Source organism: Drosophila busckii, chromosome 3R, assembly GCF_011750605.1.
Source record: "Drosophila busckii strain San Diego stock center, stock number 13000-0081.31 chromosome 3R, ASM1175060v1, whole genome shotgun sequence".
NCBI lineage: Eukaryota > Metazoa > Arthropoda > Insecta > Diptera > Drosophilidae > Drosophila > Drosophila busckii.
Genome location: NC_046607.1, coordinates 4,879,464 through 4,894,643, shown reverse-complemented (window position 1 = coordinate 4,894,643; position 15,180 = coordinate 4,879,464). Strand labels below are relative to the sequence as shown.

At 38.4% G+C, this 15,180-nt stretch overlaps 4 protein-coding genes across 13 annotated transcripts; 2 read left to right on the top strand and 2 right to left on the bottom strand.

The window, feature by feature from the left end:
* The first annotated feature begins 502 nt into the window (after positions 1-502).
* Positions 503-2,296, top strand: LOC108603258 (aldo-keto reductase family 1 member B7). Its single transcript, XM_017991906.2, has 4 exons — positions 503-685; positions 1,191-1,371; positions 1,425-2,112; positions 2,171-2,296. Exons 1-4 carry the CDS (start codon positions 611-613, stop codon positions 2,217-2,219), a joined length of 993 nt encoding a protein of 330 aa, XP_017847395.1. The 5' UTR covers positions 503-610; the 3' UTR covers positions 2,220-2,296.
* Positions 2,218-6,623, bottom strand: LOC108603256 (transmembrane protein 245). Of its 10 annotated transcripts, none has more exons than XM_017991898.2 (9): positions 6,332-6,623; positions 5,668-6,241; positions 4,999-5,607; positions 4,404-4,944; positions 3,955-4,145; positions 3,489-3,898; positions 3,277-3,429; positions 3,071-3,100; positions 2,219-2,498 (listed from the first exon to the last, which is right to left on the bottom strand). In XM_017991898.2, the coding sequence occupies exons 2-9, from the start codon at positions 6,190-6,192 to the stop codon at positions 2,297-2,299; spliced, it is 2,661 nt and encodes an 886-aa protein (XP_017847387.1). In that variant the 5' UTR covers positions 6,193-6,241; positions 6,332-6,623; the 3' UTR covers positions 2,219-2,296. The 10 variants fall into 10 exon arrangements, 9 of the variants coding, with proteins under 9 accessions (XP_017847388.1, XP_017847390.1, XP_017847387.1 ...); XM_017991900.2 differs by having other exon boundaries at positions 3,955-4,133; XM_017991896.2 differs by having other exon boundaries at positions 2,220-2,498; positions 3,277-3,426; positions 3,955-4,157.
* Positions 6,624-6,985: 362 nt separating this feature from the next.
* LOC108601452 lies at positions 6,986-9,947 on the bottom strand. The gene is made up of 5 exons (XM_017989350.2): positions 9,929-9,947; positions 7,902-7,959; positions 7,410-7,845; positions 7,263-7,340; positions 6,986-7,202 (listed from the first exon to the last, which is right to left on the bottom strand). Exons 1-5 carry the CDS (start codon positions 9,945-9,947, stop codon positions 7,074-7,076), a joined length of 720 nt encoding a protein of 239 aa, XP_017844839.1. The 3' UTR covers positions 6,986-7,073.
* On the top strand, positions 8,069-14,707 carry LOC108603255 (serine/threonine-protein phosphatase 4 regulatory subunit 3). The gene is made up of 9 exons (XM_017991894.2): positions 8,069-8,257; positions 10,476-10,869; positions 10,941-12,067; positions 12,135-12,312; positions 12,384-12,639; positions 12,698-12,970; positions 13,041-13,174; positions 13,246-14,072; positions 14,135-14,707. Exons 2-9 carry the CDS (start codon positions 10,758-10,760, stop codon positions 14,234-14,236), a joined length of 3,009 nt encoding a protein of 1,002 aa, XP_017847383.1. The 5' UTR covers positions 8,069-8,257; positions 10,476-10,757; the 3' UTR covers positions 14,237-14,707.
* The last annotated feature ends 473 nt before the right edge of the window (positions 14,708-15,180 follow it).

Genomic DNA, 15,180 nt, shown 5'->3' with positions numbered 1-15,180 from the left:
AGTAACTACGCACAAAATTGACATTATCCGCAAGTATTCGGCAACGCATATAGTTATTTAAATTTTAGCACCAAAGCCTTGAAATAACAACATTTATTTATATTTATAAACTTACAAAATCAAAGCGCCTATTAGTTGGTTTTAAAAGCCGCCTGGATGACACTGTGCTGTCTCTTGTTAACCAACACTTAAAGTTTATCATAGCAGTGTGTTACAATTTAAAATAAATGCATATAAAAAATAACAGAGTTTTTTGTTTCCAGGGCACTCCCAGGTCACACTACTGTTGCATCTCTCATTATTCATATTAAAAATATAAATATGTATGTATATACAATTTGAAACAAATCCAGCATCTCCGCTTTGCGCAGTATTCAAAATTTCCCGCGGTCTTCAACAGCTCTCAGACTTGAGGGAAATTGTCTGACTACGCTCATGTACTTCTCTCATATACTTACACACACATAAAGCGTACATGTATTTGTGTCTCACAAAAAGTCCGGCATTCATTCCCTTTAAAGCTCTCAGTCAAAACGGTTGTCGTTGCGCTTTTTATTTGAGTTTAAAGAGTGAATTCAACAAGTCTGAAATTCTTAAATACAAAACTTTAATGATGGCGTGCAATAAATTCGTGACTCTAAGCAATGACGAGAAAATGCCCATCATTGGCATTGGCACTTGGCAGGTAAATATGTTAACAATTGATTCCCAATAATTAACATGCATATACATATATTTTTATAAATAATCATATACTATGTATGAAAGCATGTAATAATTAATGATTCTATATGTATATGTGCTTCGTATTTTGTTAGTATATGCATGTATGTACATTAAAACATAAGTTGTATACTATATAATTCTGATTGATGATAATTTGATAAGATGTGCCAGAATTTAATACTTAAAAAAATTATGCATTGCGTCATTAGCACTTAAATCCTGACAAAGTTAAATATAAAATACATTTAAAATGATAGTACAGATAGCAGTTAAAAATAAAGCAAGTCACTGCACTTAGCTCTTGACATAAATAAATGTAGGAACGTTGACCCACAAATGTTTTAGTACGAACTGGTTTTTAAGCCAACAGTTGAATCTTTGTTTAGCTTGATTTTCTCTTTACTTACTTGAACGAAAAATGCAAATACAAGAACTTTATTTAACCGCAATCTCATTTTACATAGGCATCTGATGAAGAAATCGAAACCGCAATAGATAGTGCACTGGAGGCGGGGTATCGTCATATAGACACCGCCCCTGTTTATGGGAATGAACAAGCTATTGGGCGTGTGCTGAAGCGTTGGCTGGATGCGGGCAAAATCAAGCGAGAGGAGCTGTACATTGTGACCAAACTGCCACCCATTTGTAAGGGATGAAATCTTTTAAAATTAACTATTAATAATAATAATTCGCTGCAGCTAATCGTCCACATGAGGTCGAACCAACGATTAAGAAATCATTGGCCGATCTGCAGTTAGACTATGTGGACATGTATCTCATACACACACCATTCACCATTTGCATTAATCCCGATGGCAGCTTTAAAATGGACGAAGAGGGACTCATGGAGGTGGATAAATCTACCAATCTCGCTGCCACCTGGCTGGAAATGGAAAAGCTGGTAGCACAGGGCTTGACCAAGTCTATCGGTGTCTCGAATTTCAGCAAGGAACAAGTGGAGCGTCTATTGAAAAACTGTAAAATTCCACCAGCCAACAATCAGGTTGAGCATCATGTGTATTTGCAACAACGCGATCTCATTGATTTCTGCCAGGCTAACAATGTAGTTGTCACAGCCTACTCGCCACTGGGTTCAAAGGGTATTGCCAAGTTTAATGCCCAAGCTGGCCTAAAGCGCGATCTACCCGATTTGATGGACATACCAGAGGTTAAGGATATTGCAGTTGCGCATGGCAAGACGCCAGCTCAGGTGCTGATACGTTGGATTATTGACACGGGAGTTGTGGCTATTCCAAAGAGCACCAATGCAGCACGACTCAAACAAAACCTGGATGTCTTTGATTTTCAGCTAAGCGCTGATGAGGTGGCAAAGCTCTGTGCGCTGGATAAGAATATACGCATATGTGACTTTGCATTTTTCCACGGGTAAGTTGAAGTCACTACTATTGTCAGTTCAATATAATTATAATATAATTTATTTTAGCGTGGAGCGTCATCCTGAGTTTACGTTCAAAAATCAATACACTAACTAAGCTAAGGTTTTACAAACAAAAAGAATTTTGTATACTTATGTTATGTAATAAAAGCACAGTTATATATTTTCATAGCATCAACAGGTTTTTTGTGGCTCCATCAACTGTATAGTTTTGGTAACAATTTTCAGTTGAACAGGTTTTCCCAAACGCTTTTCCACACCCACGGGTGTGGCCGCCGCTTCATTCAGTATAATAACCTTTGAGTTCTTTTCGTTTTCATTTTCCTTTATACTATTTAAATGCTGAATTTTTTGATTGGCTGCAGTTGGGTTTTCACTGGAAATATAGCTGCTAGGTTTTCAAAATGCACTTTAAGATATTTAAATGAACGTTAGTACTAATATTTATTCGAAACAATGCTTTGGAACTTAAACAAATCACACAAGATTAGTATTATATGGAATAAAACCGGTTTACGGTTATGGACACAAGCTTTCAAAGCAAACTTATGTACTATATACGAATTTCTACATATAGAGGTATACGGTTTGGACTGACTACGAAAGAACGAAGCATTACTACCCTTGCTAAACTATTAATAATCTAAAACTGTATATTTCTTGATAAATATATGTATGTACAAATATGTTGGACTTATAGTTTTAGCAAGGGTTTATGCCTTAAGGAAAGTTAAGGTAGTTCGTCGACATATTGAAATGCTTTTAACGGAAGCAAACTGTTGCATACATTCAATTTTTGTTAAATAAATAAAAACAAGCGTTGAGGTAACAAATATAAACAAAACTATGTTACATATAACAAATATACGCAGTGTAGTTTGTTAGTTTTGTAGTTCGAGTATTAAAAGAGAAATTCGAGGTTCCAGTAACGCCATGCGTTTGACTCACGTAGTGCGTGTTTCCTCATCAGAGCTACGTCTGCAAGAGACAAAAGTTTGATTGTTAGTGTTTAATTCATTAGGAATGCCAAGCAAACACGCTACAAAGCTAAATAAAAATTTAAACAAAGAAAACTCACTTAGATCCTGGAGCGGCAGTTAGTTTTGTAAATAAAATATATAACTTGCATGCAAGGAAATTAGGCCCAAACATACCTGGGATCTGAACTGGTGCGCATGGCCAAAGTTGCCACCTCAAAAATACCAATGAAGAAGCAGAGCATAAGTGGACCGAATATGGCGCCCTGCCAACCAATCCAATACATGCCGCCTGCTATAGCTAGACCATTCAGATATGGATGTCCACTGCTAAAAATAATGCAAAAAAGAATATAAATATATATATATTTTAAAATACAATTACTTACCCCTTAAGATCCGCATATATGGCGGTTTCAAACGAGGAGGGCACCATAAATTGCAGCAGGAACAATATTAGCCCAGCATAGAAACGATCCTGCGCCAGCCAAAGCTCTAGGAACGCAGGCACAGCACACCAATAGCTACCCAAGAATGGCGCCGCCGCTAGCATTGCAGCCAATGCAGAGGGCAAGAATACAATACGCGCACCAAACACCGTATGCACCAGCCAGGTAAAGAGTCCCGTGAATATGGAGCATTTAAACATCGACACCAGCACTACAGTTATTGAATTCTCCAGCGCATCGGCTATCTTAGTGCCTGAGGTAGAATAGCCCATATACTTGGTAATCTGCAGTGGTGCATATTTCTCCTGACTGCTGGATAGCAGGTAGAACAAGGCCGTAAAGAATACAATCTGTTGATAAACAGAATTGATTTGACAAAAATAGCTTTATAGATTACTATACTTACCATTTCCAGTATAAACTCTATACAAGCTTGTCCACCCGACAGCAGCAGAGAGAGAATTTCGCCCGTTACGCCCATTATCATGGAGAGATTGGTACGTATGATATGCCAAAGAGATTCGGCCACCTCAAGAATAGTCTGTGTATTGCTTTGGGCCCAGCCAATGATGCCCTGTTTTGCCACTAAAACTAGCTCTTTAAAATGTCCTTTGTTAAAATAAACGGCCATGGGTTAGCAAATGCAACATGTAATGAGGTTATTAGAGTTTGACGCATACATTACATATGTACTATGAGTACATATTGTTAAATGGGGTATTAGGCAAAAAATAAAAAGCAAATGCACTCAACTAAGTCAACAAAACCAAAAGCTCAAAAGTTAAAGTCACATGGGACAAATGAAAAAAGCAACATAAAAGAAAGAGAAACCAAGCATTTGGTATTTGTACTTACCAGGATTATCAACAATCTCACCAAATGTGCTCTTTAGAGCATCTGTGGGAACACGTGGTCCATAGGAACTGCCAGCCTTGTTAAAATCAATCCAGTACTGTATAAGCCTATCCCAAACATCTAGAATTTGTTCCTTCAGCTTTGTGGCATGCACTTTGTCTGCCTCCGCCAGCCAATCATCAATGTAAGTTTCAATTTTGCGTCGACCATAATGATGCGCATTGTCGAGCGCATCATCAATGGACGCTTGTATATTGGCGGGCAAAATATCAATTAGCTCTGGACGATCTGTGATTGTCTTGTTAATTAGATCTTTGCCCAAGTACGCCACTTCCACAGTCTCTGAATAGATGTTTACACAAAAGAAAACACCCAGAAATATGATAATGAGCAGCATGAGTATGATCATAAGTATGGAGGTGACAGACTCTACGCATGATTTTAACGAATTGCGCACAATGCAATTGATTTTGTAGTTGAGCTCTAACACGCCTGGTAAACACAGCGGCAACACAGCCGAATGATGCTCCAATGCCCAGGCCTAGAAAAGATAAATAAACTTAAAAAATTGGTCTAAATGAACTATGTAAATTACCTTTAGTGTTTGATAGCCATCGTCCAATTTGCAACAGATGAACTGTGTTATGCCCGTATAGCTGCAGATGGTGTAAAGTAAATGCAAAAATACTGGCACTGCTGCCAATATAAAGAGCCAAATGTTGCGATACAAGAATGTGGCCAGGCAGGCATAGAAGAGCAGCTTGAAGTAAGTGTCGCTTTGATGGCCGTCATCATCCGTAGTGGCTGGTTTCGCATCGAATGTATCTTCCTCCGAGTTGACGGTGTCGCTTAAGGAAATATCCTCCACATCTGATTGCAGCATATGCTCACCGCCAGCTTTGTTAATTATGCTTAAATTGCTTAAGGATTTTTCAAAATCATGCCTATCGAATAACTTGCGAAAGCGTTCCAAAAACGTATCCGTTTCGTTCTCTTCGTTTGTTTGCAAGTGATACGCAGTGGAGACAATCACATAAGCCATAACCAGCAGAAATACAGGTACTTGCAGCGCGCCTAGAAAACTACACAGAAATCCAGCTATGGCAATCCACATAAATTGGCCAGCAATGATGAAATGTGCATTTTTTTCAGGCTTCCAAAAGAAGTGCACCGAGCTTAAGTAGATGACTATTAAGGCCAAAAGCTAAATAATAGAAACAATTACTGTTATTTTGATGCATTATTTTGTTAAATACAAACTTACCATATATACATTCAGAAAGCCGATAATCTTGACAAATAGTCCATGGGAGAATGTAACCCAGTGCCAAAGCGCTAACAGAAAGCCCTTTGGAGCATACAGCACCAACAGCTTTATGCAAACGGCTACGCCGCAGCCGGCCAACAATAGTTGCCAGTGATGGCACAGCCAGTTGATGAGCAAACGTCCACAATGCTCAGTGGCCTCCAGTGGTGCCAAGCAAATGGACACAAGAATATTCGAGTCGTTATCTTCTAAGCGCTGAAACCAGTTGTTAAGCAGCTCAGCCAGTTTTCGTTTGAAGGGAAACAGCACCGCTCCCATGAGAAAGGCCCACAGCAGGGGACGCACAAATGGGCCGAGTATAAAGCAAACAGCTACGAAGGCAGCAATCCCAGCTGCTATTAGAAAGTTATACATAGCCGCGCGAAAGCTTTCATGATTCTGCGAGCGCATGCGTAGCAATCTATTCAGCACGCTATCAAAGGAGCGATCACGCCTTATGGGTATGCTATCCGAGCGGTTCATGGTGAATAACAGTGGATTCGCGAGGTCACACAATGAGGAACTGAAACAACTGTATACGCATGTATATGTTAGGAAAATGATTTCGACATGTGGCGTTGACACGCCCGTATAAGTATTTTTAGTTGCTGACTGGACTTACTATTTGAATTTTTTGTAATCTTCCAGAGAAATGTCAACTGATTTACATTCTGGGCTAGATCAGTACACTTGCATGTACTTTAAGGGCAGGAAGTGTGCTGGGCCCGTCGACGTTTCCAAAATAATATACCTTGAATTTTTTTTTATTCGGATTCTGGCACATAAACAAACTCAGTATTGTTGTTTTTATTTGCCAAATGACGTCAGCTGTTCAAGCAGTGCTGTAAAATATTGAACGTAGTGGGTTTTGTAACACTTACAAGCATTCGAAATAGACGCCGGATAAACAAACGCAATGGAGAGTAAGTTAATTTACACAAATTAAAAATGCAATATTTTTGAATATAATCGTTCTGTTTTTGTAGAGTTAACGGTACAGCAACTGCATAGCTTGCAAAATACACTTGCAGATTTAAATTACACCAAAGATGCGTATATTAAATTTTACAGCAAAATGGCGCAACACGCCTATACAGTGGACCTAAAGAATTTGGTATTATTTTTAAAGGTCATTATTTATGTGTGTTTAATTATTGTAATCTATGTATAGACTCGTGGTGACTTTACTCGATCTGAAGAGGTGCTTCAATTGAAAGAGTTGCCGCCATTGAACACTCAACCCACAGAATATACACCAATGCTTATTCCAGTAAGCCTAAGCACACGCAAATCACATTTATTTACAGCTATATATTTATTTACAAATTGATTTTAAATCTCTAGTCAGATAAGTTAGAGGAACTTTACAGTGCCATCAATGAGGGAGAATCACTGCTCTGAGCATCCTTTGGACTGACTGGGATATTCTTAAGCCAATAGGTGTGTAAGATTTGTTGAATCTGCTCCAAGCACTCGAAGGAAGGATGCAACCTCTGAAGTTAATACAATTGCTGGTTTTAAACAACTGGCGTGAAATCTGAGAACTAACTTACATTAAATAAAGGTATTATTGGTGTCCTTCTGAATACACTGCCTTTAGTGCGAAGTATTAGCATGTACTTCACATCAAGCTATTTAAATGAAATAAAAAAAATATTTTACAAGTTCATCGAGAAAATATCTTCTACTTGAAAACTCACATTTTCAATAACTTCATTGAGAACCATGTCATGAATATGTCCATGTTCCACACAAATTGATGTTGACTCGCGTCCAAAGGTGCGCACTGTTGTCGCCTGCAGTGCTATGTCCCTGCTGTAAAAGACTTTTTCCGACTGCACCAGGTTCAATGCGGTGCGAAGTAAATAAGAGGATATAGCTAACCATAACAATGAAGGAATCAGAATGTGAGCTGCTGTAATTCTAGTTCCCTCTTTGTCAAACTTTAGGATAATAGCGAAGTAAACGACCGCCAAGCCGGCGATTAGCAATATTCTTTTAAATTGAGCTCGACACTGTTCGATGTGCAATCGATTTGACAATTGAATTCGCACTACATTGTTGCCGTATTTTTGAACAGTCAGCTCTAGATCCTCTACTAACTTTCCAGCATATTTGGCTGGAATGCTAAAGAATCTGTGAGTATATGGATCCATTATAAGAAGCTTATTGTTTATAATAAACAAACAAACAAGTCGTATTGTTTTGGTTGATTCTTTGCTTGGATGACACTGTGCTGCCAACTACGGGCTCACATAAATACTTCTAAAGTGTTGCATTAGTCGAATACTTGCGTGTACTGAGGTTAAGTAACGAGTGAATACCACTTATACTCAACAAAAAAACAACATGGCGTCACCACAGAAATTCGTAGTCGTCTCGGTTGGTGCAGCGTCCGTTCCGCGAAAATTGTAAAATAGAGAAGTAAATCGCAAATATATTGTAAAAAAGTTATTGGAAACAGTAAATATGCGAAAACGTAAGCTGTATTTGCTTTGATTGAGTGTAGAAAAGCGCAGCCAACCGCATATTGACAAGGAATTGCAACGTGAGTGCATTTAATTTATTGTTACAAGACTGAAATGCTTCCCCTCGCGCTCTCGCCTCCTCCGCTATTGCCCTCTTGCGGCTTCTGTGTTGTGCTGCTCAACTTGTGTATGTGTACGAGTGTGTATATATTTATGAAACTCTTTGGGTTCTGACGTATTACAAATTCGGATTAATTTTCATAATTTAGGACAGATAAAATCAGTTAATTTTTTTGAAGACTTGTCAAGTGCGGCGTGAGTGTAAACATTGCATATTTTTGATATAAATTGTTTTCATTTGGATGCTTGTACTTTATGCAACAAACGTTCCCTCGAGTTGAAATTTTTAGTATGTTGAGTATAATATTGCCGCTGTTACATGTGGTGAATTTTCGCTCGTCTTTTCAGTTTGTGGTGTGTGTGTGTGTACGTACGTACGTACGTGACGACTATTCGAATGGTGTGTATCCGTTGTTTTTCGTGTATCTTTCGAATACGTTTAATTAAACTAAACACCAAAAAATACGCACAATTAGTTAATATTAGATAAAAAATAAGTTTTTCCAAAACAAAATATGAGTGTGAATCAAAACAAAAACTATTTGGCTAAAAGTGTGTGCGTCACATGCGTTCCACAGATAAACGGAATTTCTCTCACCACGCTCTTTGACTTTGATATGTACGCTGCAATTTTTGCAATTCTGTTTTGTGCTCGACATTCGCAATAATTTTATTGAATGAAACTAAAGAAAACTGCCCAAAATGCGATGTATACATATGTACGTATGTATGTATAGCATACACATTCAGAAGAAGCTACGCATTTGCACTTTTCATAATAAATTGTATGCTTTCAATAAAAGTTGTCATTGGTATGAACAAGATTAGACATGCTCATTTTGTTAATCGCTTTTCTGCGCATTCATTGTGTGAGATTCATCATCAAACATTTATTAATGTGTGTGAGTGTGTGTGTGTGCATAAATACAAACGCATTTGCAAAAATCTTTTGCAGTATACACACACACAGATGCATACATACATATGTATGCATATGTATAGAAGAGCTCCAGATACTGAGGATACTGTCATTGTTCACGTTTGCGCGTCTATGCTTATTAACAAAATAATGATTTCATTGCATGAACCAAATGCATTTTATTAAATTATCAAAACTCTAGGTATGACGTGTGTATTTTTGTGTTTAGTTGCATAAATAAATACTTCCGAATTCGCATGTATACATATCTAAATAGATATTTATGCAAAGTATTTGTTTTTAATTGCTGCCTTTGTTTTGCTCTCTTTCGCAAGAGACTCTTAAAATGTGTGTTTGTCTAATACGTATTTTATATTATTACTGCTGCTTATCAGTAAGGAACTGGCGGCCTTTACTTAAAAAAAAATTGTAGGTTGCGTAGCGAATTGATTAAATCTTTACACGAAAAGCAAACACTAATCAAACTTGATGTTTATCAAAAGTTAAATCTCAAATATTTCTACAATATTAATTTTATTAAGTGAATACCAAATAAACACACAATTCTTACAGATGAGACGTGCTGCTCATTGATTTTTTATTACCTAGTGCGTACGCTAAACATTGACAATAATATTATCATGCATGTGTACATATATAACAATCTAATCTAGGCAAAGCGGAATCCCTCCGCCTGCCAGTTGCCACCCACTAACTACATGATTGTGCATGATGAATGTATGTATGTATGTACCTGCATACATATGTAGTATATGTATCAGTATGCGTGTGTGTTAAGCTCTCTCTTACTTAGACTGTTTGTTTTTCTTGCGCGCGTGTCGTTGTGGGGTGGCTTTGGCGAAAGCGCGATAGTAGTTTGCAATGTATGTACATACATATGTGTGGGTCAGACGTCAGAGACTCTCTTGGTTTTGCTCTCTCAAACGCAGGAACAGAAAATGTTGCTGCGTTCGATACTTAAACAAAATAAAAAATAAGTTTATATTTGTTTTTTTGTTTATAAACAGATTGTGCACTAGCAATTTTTATGCTACTGTCTGTTTGCGCGTGTTTATCTCAACTTAACTTTCACATTTTCATTCATGCTGTTTTTTGCATCGTTTGTTTTGATGCTCTCTTCGTCTCACCATATACAAGTGATCATGTTTTTATTCCCATTCATAGCATATCATAGCATTTTTTGTTAAGCAAAATATGATAAAATAATGAAATTTATTTATTCTTTTGATGTATTGCAGCTTATTTTTTGGAGCTGAAGTCTAAAAAGCACAGCCTAACAACCTAACATGGATATGCAAGTCAAGCATACAGATTAGCTGAATGATTTGAATTTCAAATTCAACATCCTAATTTACTATTAATTAGTCTATTAGACTAGCCCCCAAGCGGCTACAAGCCATAACAACAAGTGAAGTTTAGTAACAATTAATACAAGTGCGTAGTAGAAAAAAAAAACAAAAAACAATTTAAATAAAATAACAAACAAGGAGAGAGAATTGTAACAACTAGCAAGTGCAACCATGACGACCGACACCCGCCGACGTGTAAAGCTCTACGCTCTGAATGCAGATCGACAGTGGGATGATCGCGGCACTGGCCATGTCTCCTCGACATATGTGGAGCGGCTTAAAGGTCCGTATAAGTTGTTAACAACAATAATAGCATCAACTATGTGTTTGTTTGTATATGTCATTATATTTTAGGCACATCGCTTTTGGTGCGAGCCGAGTCCGATGGTTCGTTGCTTTTGGAAAGCAAAATACAGCCGGATACAGCCTATCAAAAGCAGCAGGACACATTAATAGTTTGGTCCGAAGGCGATAATTTTGATTTGGCGTTAAGCTTTCAAGAAAAGGCCGGTTGTGATGAGATTTGGGAAAAGATCTGTCAGGTGCAAGGCAAAGATCCATCTGTAGAGATAACACAGGACATTGTTGAAGAATCGGAAGATGAACGTTTCGAGGATATGTCCGATACAGCACCGCCCATAGAGCTACCGCCATGCGAATTATCGCGACTTGAAGATATATCCGAGACAATACAGAGTTGTTTATCTACACCGTTGCGCAAGGAGAAGCTCTCCATGGCCTTGGAATCGGAGAACTATATCAAAAAGCTGTTGAATCTATTTCATGTCTGCGAAGATCTAGACAACACCGAAGGCCTGCATCATCTATTCGAGATTTTTAAGAATATTTTTTTGCTGAATAAGAACGCTCTTTTTGAGATTATGTTTGCTGACGATACCATTTTCGATGTGGTTGGCTGTCTTGAGTACGATCCTAGTGTTGCACAGCCCAAGAAGCATCGACAATATCTAAAGCAATGGGCCAAGTTTCGAGAAGCAGTGCCCATCAAGAATCAAGATCTTTTGGCCAAAATTCATCAAACGTTTCGTGTACAATATATACAGGATATAATATTACCCACGCCATCAGTTTTTGTTGAGGACAACATGTTGAATACGTTATCCAGTTTTATATTCTTCAATAAGGTGGAGATTGTAACGCTTATACAAGAGGATGAACGCTTTCTGCTTGATGTGTTCACACTGCTCACCGATCCGACCACTGGCGATGTCAAGCGCCGTGATATTGTATTGTTCTTAAAAGAGTTTTGCAATTTTGCACAGAATTTGCAGCCACAGGCCAAGGATTCGTTTTACAAAACGCTCACCTGCCTGGGCATACTGCAAGCTTTGGAGCTAACGCTAGTTATGAGCGATTGCAAAACAAAGTCGGCATCCATTGATATACTTACGGCAATTGTAGAATTCTCACCGCTGGTTGTTCGAAACTATACATTGAACCAGGCCAATCGACCTGAGGGCGTAAGTGTTATAAAAATAAATCATTTAATTGAAGCGTTTAACTAAATGGTTTTTATTCTTTATGCAGGAGCGGATGTTGCTTAACATTGCCATAGAGCAAATGTTAAACGATGCGGAGCCAGAGTTGGGCATTGCAGTGCAGCTTATGGGCATTATTAAGATACTGCTGGAGCCTGAGAATATGTTGACTGAGAAGGGTGATTTTCTAAACTTTTTCTACAAGTACAGCGTCCAAACACTTGTTGGTAAGTTAGCAACAAATCGAACTCCATGTAGTAAGTGTTCTTGTAATTTATTCTCGTTTCATTTGCCACAGCGCCTTTGATGTTAAACACAACGGGCGATCGTCCACAGAATGAAGATTATCAGACAGCACAGTTGCTTGGCATCGTATTGGATATATTGTCATTCTGCGTTGAGCATCATAGCTATCATATTAAGAATTTTCTATTGCAAAAAGATCTCCTCAAACGCATACTGGTGCTAATGAAGAGCACACATACGTTCCTTGTTCTAGGCGCTTTAAGACTGCTGCGCAAAATAATTGCACTCAAAGATGAGCTATATAACAGGTGTGTATAAATCGAAGTAAACTTAATACGTTTATTGTTAATGTTGTTGTTTTCTTAGACACATTGTTAAATGTAATCTTTTTGCGCCTGTTGTGGATGCGTTTATACGTAATAATGGTCGTTATAATCTGCTCGAATCGGCTATTTTGGAATTGTTTGAGTTTATAAAACTCGAAGATATACGCACATTGTGTGTATATTTCGTAGAGAACTTTAGCAAAATATTTGATGAAATCGAATATGTGCAGACATTTAAATACCTTAAGAATCGTTATGATCAGTATCAAGATCGACCAAAAGATCGCGATAAGTTGGAGAACCGCACAGATGGGTAAATATTGAGTGACCTAAGCTTTATAATCAATTTTACAAATGTTGTTATTGTTTATGTATAAATAAAGCAACAGCCTGCCTATGATACGCAGTGGCGGACGTTTCCGACGTGATCAGCGTCAAATGGAGGAGGAAGAAGAGATGTGGTTCAATGAGGAAGATGATTTCACCGAGGATATTGACAGCTACAATGCCATGAAACGTAAGCTTATTTAAAATGAAATCATGAGTTCTGTGAGTTCTCATGTTACGCTATGCTCTGTCTTATTTCAGCTGCTGAAAAGAATGGCGCGCAAGCAGCAAATCCGAATCAGAAATCGCCGCCTCACAGCACTTCACCACTCCATACTGGTGCAGCTGGTGGTTTGTTAGGCAACTTGAATTCCACGGCAACGGCAACAGTAACGTCCAGCACAGTAACTGCGTCGGCGGCCAGTGGCAGCAGCAGTCCGGAGGCAGCACCCAGCGTCGATGAGCAAACACAGGCTGCAGTACAGTTAGCTGCTGCCGCCAATATTGCCCTGCAACAACAACAACAGCAGCAACAGCATGCATTCCAGCAGCAACAACAGACGTTGTCATTAAATAGCACAATTGTAGCTGCAGCTACGGCTGCCGTTGCTGTAGCATCCACATCATCAAATGCTGCTGCGGCGGCGCAATTAGAGAGCCAACAGCTGCAGCAACAACAACAGCCACAGCCCGTGATTTCGGATCTGCAGCAGCAGTTACCACAAACCCCGGAGCTAGTACTGTCGCCCGCAGAAGTTGCGTCCTTGTCAACGTCATCCACGCTGGAAGGTGCGACAACGTCAGCGGCCGCTGTTGCGCTCTGTGACTCAGCAACTGCCACGGCTGCTGCAGCCGCTGTTGCAGCCTCGCAGTTTTTAACAACATTCGCATCAGCAATGGTCGCTTCGGTTACAGCGGCTGCGAGCACACCCAGCCTTGCAGATGTTGAGGACAACGCGAGTGAACTGCCGTCAGTGTCAGACTCAATCACTAGCTGCACATCTGCCGATGAGCAGTTAAAGGTGGAGCAGATCAAGGAGGCGCTCATCGCCGAAACTTTTAGTGAGGTTGACAAAATGGATAAAAAAGTAAGTTGTGCAATATTATGTTTGCTTATTTTCATTTACCTAACAAGTGTTTCTATTTTAAGCCCGGATTGGTTGACTATGAAAGCGATTCTGGTGAGGATGATTACGAGGATGATGAAGACTCTGCTGGCCCTCTAGCTCAAAAGCGTGCCCGTATCGCATAGTAAGCAGGCGTTTAGTACAGTGGAATCAATTACATACACACGAGCACACACAGACACACACACACACATATATATATACAACCAACGAATGTTAGGCTTAAAAACAGTGAGCGCGAAGGCCGAACAGCAAAAGCAACAACAGCAACAGCAACAACAACAATTAACAATGTTAAATCGAAGAAGAAGCACATGATCAACTTAACCGTAGAGAAGTGTACGGATAATCTGGAAGTTGAACAGTTGGGCGGGGCTGATTACCTCCTCCGTCATGCTTGCTTTTAAGCAATCATGTTAGACTAACAAGCATAACGTATAAAATTACAATTTTAGCATAAACATTTATTTTAATTCAAGCAAACAAGCAAGCAAAACAAAAAAAAAAAAGAAAAGAGGAAACCCCTTCTAAGTAAAACAAGAAATTATAAATCTTACTTTACTAAATTAAAACAAACCATTCAAAAAATATTTATAAATAAATATGCATATGTGTATATGTTATAAGTGAAAGTAACATATAGATATATATATGTACGCACACGCAAAGCAAAAAACACACACACACCTACACTAAATTATGCACTTATTCTTGCAGTTGTGTGTGTTGAATTTAAGTGCTAAAATAACAAAAGAAAAAACCACTAAGAAACCAAAATATATAAAATAACTTATATATAAATGTTTAGAAATTAAATCAAATGAAAATTTCAGCAGAAGCAGCAACTTTATTGAAAGAAGATTAATCGGATTGTAATGCGATTTGGCGGTGCAGCTCACATATTCAACTCCGTTGACTCGAAAACAAAGCTTATAAAGTTGGCTAGCGTACAAAATGATGCATAACATGCATTCAAAGATTTTGTGCAGTATTTAAAAGGCAATTGTTCTTAACGATTATAAATAAATTATTTTTATATATTATTTTAAATATTATAAATTTGTGCTAT